This window comes from Oncorhynchus keta, chromosome 18, assembly GCF_023373465.1.
Source record: "Oncorhynchus keta strain PuntledgeMale-10-30-2019 chromosome 18, Oket_V2, whole genome shotgun sequence".
Classification (NCBI taxonomy): Eukaryota; Metazoa; Chordata; class Actinopteri; order Salmoniformes; family Salmonidae; genus Oncorhynchus; species Oncorhynchus keta.
Genome location: NC_068438.1, coordinates 8,904,295 through 8,911,969, shown reverse-complemented (window position 1 = coordinate 8,911,969; position 7,675 = coordinate 8,904,295). Strand labels below are relative to the sequence as shown.

The 7,675-nt window shown below is 45.8% G+C and overlaps 1 protein-coding gene across 2 annotated transcripts; it reads left to right on the top strand.

Annotated features, from left to right (window-relative positions):
- Nucleotides 1–512: 512 nt before the first annotated feature.
- LOC118397178 (uncharacterized) lies at nt 513–7,320 on the top strand. 2 transcript variants are annotated; one of them, XM_035791690.2, is made up of 6 exons: nt 513–657; nt 1,633–4,060; nt 4,922–5,121; nt 5,284–5,408; nt 5,857–5,971; nt 6,268–7,320. In XM_035791690.2, the coding sequence occupies exons 2-6, from the start codon at nt 1,885–1,887 to the stop codon at nt 6,394–6,396; spliced, it is 2,745 nt and encodes a 914-aa protein (XP_035647583.1). In that variant the 5' UTR covers nt 513–657; nt 1,633–1,884; the 3' UTR covers nt 6,397–7,320. The 2 variants fall into 2 exon arrangements, with proteins under 2 accessions (XP_035647583.1, XP_035647582.1); XM_035791689.2 differs by having other exon boundaries at nt 515–962.
- Nucleotides 7,321–7,675: the final 355 nt, after the last annotated feature.

The following is a 7,675-nucleotide window of genomic DNA, read 5'->3' as shown; positions in this document are numbered from 1 at the left end:
TGTTTTGTACACTCAGTGGCCTACTTAACATAATTTTACTTGATCTTTATTTAACTAGACAAGTCATTTAAGAACAAATTCTTATTTACAATGACAATTTTGCACCACCCTATGTAACTCCCAATCACAGCCGGATGTGAACCAAGGACTGTAGTGACACCTCTTGCACTGAGATACAGTGCCTTTAGACCACTGCACCACTCTGGAGCCCATATGGCACATTAGTCATTAGTGCATATGCATACATCCTAATGCAGTACAATGTGCTAATGTACAATCATATTCTAGTCTAGTCTACGCAATAGCTGTAATTGTAACCATCGTCACCTGTCGCTATTGTGTCTACTCGATTTTATGCCGCGTTCAAGTGCTAGTCGGTACAAGGAAACTCGGACATTTCCGAATTGCTAACTGGTTGAAACGCAGCACGTGTTTAACTACCATCAGTTAGCTAGTCGAACTTTTCCGAGTTTCCGGTTTGCTAACTGGTTATAGGTATACATGATACTACATTAGTTCCGACTAGTACATGAACGCAGCACACCTCAAGAGTGGGCTACAGCGATGATGCTTAGGCTACGTGTGTGAGTGGGATGGATGCAAGTATCTTGCCGTCGACATTCTGGTTGCTGGACGCACGTACTGTAGGCTACTGCGGTAAGGACGCAGCTGCTGGCTGGCGTGAATAAGCTGATCAAAGAGACTCACAGAAAATGTTGATTTCATTTTTAAAACAGCCTTTTTGACTTCGATGCAGGCAGAGTGGACCTTTTCCACCTCTAAACAAATTATAGTAGATTATAGAAACCCTCCTCGGCCGATGTTCAGGGAGTCGTGTTCGTGGGAGGCGCACGAAATTATTCTACAAGACCTATCAAATGAAGGTTAAGGTTTAGCAAACAACACGCAACGGCAATTATACGACTGGCAACGTCTTGCTCTGAGAATCTGGGTACGATGAGGTAAGATAAGCATGCAAGGATGATGATAATATTGAGTTGTGGTGGCTATATTAACAGCGTCCGTTTAAAATAAAAAACATATTGCGACTGTTTTGGAAACTCTGATGATTTGTATTGTCTATAGCCACCGTCCTTATTAAATATTCATACGGGTAGGCTTTAAAGCAATTGATACATGTTGAATGCCCGTAGCCGATTAAAACTCTGGTTCTGGGCTAATCATACATGCATCACCTAATATAGCCTACTGTGCCCTATCAACCACGGCATATATGAATTTAACATTATTTGTTTGGTCAAGAACCTCTACTTCATAATATACCATGATAATGTCCACTATAACTATACCGTTTATGTTAACAAATGTAAGCTCTTTGTGGTTAAAAATGAGGCTCTCTAAAATATATATATTTCTTTTTTTATTTTTAACTTGAGTACATAAAATACGGCATTTGATTGTGCCCCAAAACACCAATCAAAAATAGGTAGTAAATATTGTGTGAGGATCGCTACATTCAATCTCTCTTGTGGGCTCTTGCAGATATTGATTTGTAGCTTCATTTGACGTTGAGAGTCTTTGTACAGTAACGTCCCTTCCAAAAAATGAAATGAGTTATTGCATAAATGTCTAAAATGATATCTCTGATCAAATGTTTGTTTCTCCTCCTAGGTTGTTTTATTTAGTCTGAACAGTCTTTACATGCCTGACACCCCTTGACAGAAATACTCTGAAGCTGTGTATCTGGATGGAGAACAATGTTGACAGCACTGTCACTGAATATTAATCCCGAAATACACATCGCGTCATTACTTTGAGTGTCTATTCTTCAGTCGATGAAGCCTCCTTGGTACATTGAAGTTTGAAGATTTGTACATTAGCCAATAGTATCAAACATATCTTAATCATCTGAAGGCTGCGACAATGATTCAGCAGAACAATAACAACTACCCATGCCTGGAGATGTCTTGCTCCCCCAGGGAGGTGCTGCAGAAGTGCCAAAGAAGCTATCTTCCCTTCACAGGACGCTTGGAGCTTGGGGACATGCCCTTAGTCAAGGGCCTTCGGGCCTGGGCTGCGTGCTCCAAGAACCGCAGGAGGGCAGCACCTCTCCCCAGGTCCCAAGGAACGTGCCCCAGGCCTGCAGATGGCTACCCAGTGGGACAGTGGGGCAGGCTGGGTTATGGTCTGGGGCTACCGCTGGACTCCAACTATGCCTCCAACCCCAGACAGACAGGCCTGGGGGCACTGGTGACTGTGGCAACATTGAAGGCCTCTGAGGGAGGTGGTCAGACTCAGACACGTTGTCTGTTCCTCAAGACGAAGGGTGGAAGGTGCCTCTACTCCACGGGCAGCCCAAGGCCCTGCACTCAAGGTCTGGCTCCTCAGTCCCCCTCCACGCTGGTGGGCAGCTGGCTGAGGGATAAAGTGGGAGGGGTCAGGGACTCTTCCACGGTTGGGAAAATGGGGGTGTGGGATATGGGAGGGGCCTCAGAGTTGTACCAGGTCAAACCGAGGTCAGCCCGGAGGTGGAGGACGTCCTGCAAGCCTGTGGTTCCCATCCAGGGGAGAGCACTCCAGAGCACGGAGGACTCTGGCGAGCGCACCCTGGAAGGGAGTCAGGAAAGCAGGGACAAAGGGGAGTTTCCCACAACTGGCCAGGACACTCCGAGTGGAAAAGAAGACCGAGGGAGTACTAGAAGCCCCAAATGCAGTCACACTCAGACCAAGACCTGCACCCAGTGTCACGGGCGGAGAGGAGGACAGGGGAGCAGCGGGGGTCAGAGGGAAGCTGCTTCTGTATGTGAGCAGGATCAGTCGAGCGGCGGTGTGGAGGGGATTAAGGAGAAAGTGCAGGACGGGACTGGTCTCACCCGGTCAAAGCCCTGTGACTCCTCCCTGCCTCCAGACAACGCTGACCCAGGAAACTGCAGCAGTGACATCGGGGACAGGGGAAAGCCAGACAGCCCACGCGCACAGGAGGGGCTGCATCCTGAAACCTCCCTCAACAAGGAGCACTTCCAGGACAAACTATGCGATACAGACATCCATACTGGAGGCAATGATGTGGCCAGTGGTATCATGAGACATGTGGAAGACTTTGCTGGCATGGTGGGTGCTGTGATTGGGTTTGTGGATCATATCAAGTCCACAGAGTGTGATTCTGAGAGTCTAGGGGGGAACGGGGGGATAGCTGAGGGGGAGCTGCCCAACAGGTGGATCGATGTTCAAACTTCAGAGAGACACTGCTGCTCTGAGAGAGGCTGCCTCAAAGACTGCTCCACTCAACCACCCAGACCAGCAGGGGGCAGCATTTCAACTGCTACTGATGAGACTGCCAATGGTCAGATAAATCAGGAAAGTAAATCAGATAGTCAATACAATAAGCTTTGTGTGAAATGTCTACCAGAAGAAAAATATCCTGTGGCAGTGGATAAAGAAGTATTACAGAAATCTGTGCGTGGCCTCTGTGAGGGAGAGGAGGGGATCCAGTCAACAGCATCAGAAATTAGGGAACTCTGTGGGGAGCATGGAGAGATACTGCCTGAGGTCAGGAGCACAGACGATGAGACCAGGCTGGTAGGGGGAGACATCACATCCCAGAGAACTGAGCGAGGGCCTCGCTGGGCAACGGATGAGCATGAGTCTGAGCTCACATGTAGGATGGAAGAGAGGTGTTTTTCAGATTTATCAGCTACCCTGACTGAGGAGGCCGTAGGAGGGTGGAGGGAGGCAGGGACTGGGCAGTTTAATTCCCTTTTACAGGCCTCTGCTGCTGCTGGCCCTGCTACCTCTGTCACACACTCTCCGCCTAATCCGGCCTCCTCAGGAGCCATGGCAACAGGCCTCCCTGCTCCAAATGGGGGGCAGACAGACGCTGGAGGGTGGGCTCTGGTGCCTCTGCTACAGAGCCCAGGGGAGCAGGAGTGGAAGAGGGGCTGGGACGAGAGCAAGGTGGCCGCCAACGGTGGGTTCCTGGATGGGGGGCCGGAGGCGGAGGATGACTTTGGGCTTTTCATGCAGGCAGAGGAGCAGCCGCCCTGGGACGACCGCTTCACTGCATCACCCCTAGTCCCTTCTGGGAAAAGTGAGAGTGTTGGTAAGTCCCTAGCTTACTGCACCTCAGAAATGTGCTTTGAGCCATGTTAAAGACATCCAGACGCAACGCACATGCAACATAAAATTCTAGTGACTATCACATGCTCCAGTTAGATTACTGCTGCCTCTGTTACATTTGCATAATGTGAACAGTAGTGGTAACTCTCTTTGTTGTGGTTTGTACCATGCGGCGGCCAGGGCATGTAGACGTGTTGCTCCCGTTACTAATCAGTTAGTCAGGACTGACCTGGATTCTTGAGGGCCCTCTCCCAAACTCATGTGAAGGTATTAATTATTGAAAGCGCTGCCGGGAATGTAGTGCCAGTGCTGTCGGCTTTGAGATGTAAGCCGTGTTAGCCTCAGGACCTGGGGCTCCATGTTTAAAGAGACAGAGACCCAGGCAGGCAGCTCCTCTGCGATTTGGACCACGCAGGGAGAGAGCCCATCCATCCAGACGTTCCATCCCCATGGAACCTCAAAGACAAAACTCCTAATCATTTGTGTCTGATGGCAATAAAAATATATACATATATTTAAGCGTTGTTGTCATGATTGTCATATTTCAGTTAAAGCAGTGGCACTTGCATGGGCTTTTAACCAAGGTGTATAAATCAGGTGTTTAATGACACTCCACAAAGATTCAAAAACAGGTCAGCTACCGAAACCAAGTACTTTTATTTGTTGGCCATTCAGGTCATTTGAATGAGGGTGGTATGTGAACTAGCTGCCTATTTGGAGCATACACCAGGTCCCTGCACTTTAAGGTCGACTCAGTGCATGGAATACCGATCATATCGAATCAATAGAAACCAGCTAGTGTCTAACGATACATTTCTGATGCTCTCTTAATGTTCCCATGCAGCACTTGAAGACCATTCCACCACCAACGAGTCGACCCATTGGACCTCATGTTGGACAGACCGCTCATTCCAACCACCAGAGGATGCCTGGACAGTCTTCCCAAAGGCTTCAGAGGGAGAGGGACAAGACACAAGAGGACAGTGGTGGCCCACAAATGCTGTGGAGAAGACGGGGGGAAGATTCTCTGCCAAGGGAAATGTGGTAGGCCTTCAAATCTTTCCTCAGATGTGACTACAAAGTCCAGGAGTCAACTTCTTGCATATTCCTATTTCCTATCTCTCCAGGAATACATGGTCCATGGGACTGACTGTAAATGATACGTAATTTTTTTTTTCTTCATCTTTCATTATTTCCATCTGTCAGAACAATGTGTTTGTGGAGTCCTTCCCGTCACTGTCTACTCCCCTGTATGATCGTGATGCTGTTCCCATGCTCAGCCAGCTCCTCAGAGGCATCTTGGATCATGAAAGCTCTGCAGAGGATCATGGGTAAGTGGGTCAAGAGACCACAATGATATTTTATTAAAATCCAGCTCGGGGAATGATTTGGAAGTTTGATCCTGCATTAGCGGAAAATCCGACTCGTATTTCTTCTCAGCTCGGATGTTCAGTCCGTTGGAAGCATAATCTGGAATATTTATAGTTCTACAATTCATGAAATTGGAATTGGCATTCTGAGATGGTTGTTATAAATATTGCCATCTAGTGGAAGAAATGATTACCTTCAAGATAGCATGAAATGTCATCACAACCCAACAACGACCCTGCTTTTTCAACCCAGAACTAGAGATAAGCTGCATGTCGGACAATATTTCATGCACTGAATCGGCTTTGAATGATAGATTCACAATGATTTACTAGGCTGTGGTGTCATTCATAACTGTGGAGCTCAGTTGTTCCGTTCATTTACTTTGCATATCTTTGTTTGTCGCTGTAGCTTACTTGATGGGTTCCATGACCTGAAGAAGATGTTTGGCTTGAAATATAAGAGGGCAAATGCTATTTCCCATGAACAGCTTCTACAGTCGCTACATTTGGGCCAGTGTGACACGGTGAGTGTCATGTAGTCAGTGTAATGCATGGTTGAATGTGATAACAGGCCTACTCTGTTTCCTGTTATGGGGCATAAATGATACAGCCTAATCTTATGTTACAGCCTTAACTTAAAAAGCTATACTATCACCATGACAAATGCTACAGCATGTTCGAGCAAACTGAATGTATAAATGGGTCATTCGTCATGTGGTCATTTGACTGTTATCTGCACTGGCACTCGGATAACAAGCAAATGGGATCACGACTACAGTTCATGTAAATTTTTAGAGTCATCATTTGTTCACGTCTGCAGGAAAATAGGACTGGGCATAGAGCAGCCAACTACAGTCCCTCTCTTTGCCTCCCCTCGTCCAGTCAGCATGCACAGGCCTGTGGGAAGAGACGGTTATCTTATGATGTCAACAAGAACATCGTGGAATAACCAAGATTTCCACTTTCCCTGACTGTCAACAACACATTGTCTTTACTATGCCCTTCTATGCCAAACCACTAATGGGTCACGGTCTTAATCTCCATGGGGAGAAATAACTAAACATTTCACAAGATTCAGAACTCAGAGGATGGACCAACTGGACCAGCTGACTATATGGTGACCCTTAATAATGCCCTGTTTTGCTTTACATTTCCCTGGAATTGGATCAACAGATGCATACCTGTGACAAATTGGATACAATTAAGCACAAATTATAATTTGTCTCACAAATATTCCTAAAATACATACAAATGTTTACATTCTTATTAATCTCATTCTTAGGGACTCTATGAAATGTTAAAGTAATTTGTTTGTCAGGAGAAGTGGATGTCTATACCCCCCTTCGTTCACTCCCACCCTCTTTCCCCCACACACACGGACTTGGACACAAACACACACTGTCCTCTCCCATCATGTGGTCTGGCTCAACTGTGTGCCAGTGACAACTCTGGAGCAGAATATATACTGTTGGTTTAGCTAACATTGGAGCTCACATGGATCACAGCTCCTTTTCTTATTATTTCAGTACATAATGACCATGTTTACTGAAATGATTACCTTTTTAAATTGGGGTGTTTCTGGCTGTCAGAATTATGTTGTTTTTGTACAGGCAGAGAGTGTTATTTTACCAGTACAAGTTTGTTTTAAATCACAAAAACGCAATCATGTCATATTAAGACTCCTTTTTTGTGTGTGTGGGGACAACCCTGGGCAACTCAGTAGGTCTACAGAAAATGTATTTGATGTTTGTCATTTGTACATAATTCCAAGGGAAAATACAGATTTTTACTGATGAGTGGTTCAAATGGGGAAAAAAAAGATGTTCATTGATGTAATAAAATGACACGGTGATTGCTGTTTTCCATCCTCAAAGCTTTTGCTAATGTTTTTGCTGTATAATTTTTAGAAGTACCTAAATGGTCATCTTATTTGCGTGTTTGACACAATACTCACTATAAACCAAAACAGCAAAAAAAAATAGTACTCTACAGGCTACATGTGTCAGTCAATTAGAATGGTGTACGGAGCTAGAATGAAGTATCACAGGTCAAAGGTAAACCGCACGGGCAAATCAACACAAGTGACATACGTTGAATTAGCACACCATTACCACTGGCAAGCCTTCAAGTCATTATCCTAAGACTGCTAATGAGGAAAACTGACAGCGCAAAGCTATTCTCGATTTATGCCCACTCTAACCTTATGGCCAAGTATATCCCCCTATCAG

What these genes read in the sequence shown, in the direction of transcription:
- LOC118397178 (XM_035791690.2), top strand. Translation starts at nt 1,885, where the DNA reads ATGATTCAGCAGAACAATAACAACTACCCATGCCTGGAGATGTCTTGC. An exon ending in TCTCTGCCAAGGGAAATGTG is followed by an intron (nt 5,122 to 5,283) that starts GTAGGCCTTCAA and finishes TCCATCTGTCAG; the next exon opens with AACAATGTGTTTGTGGAGTC. An exon ending in ATTTGGGCCAGTGTGACACG is followed by an intron (nt 5,972 to 6,267) that starts GTGAGTGTCATG and finishes TCACGTCTGCAG; the next exon opens with GAAAATAGGACTGGGCATAG.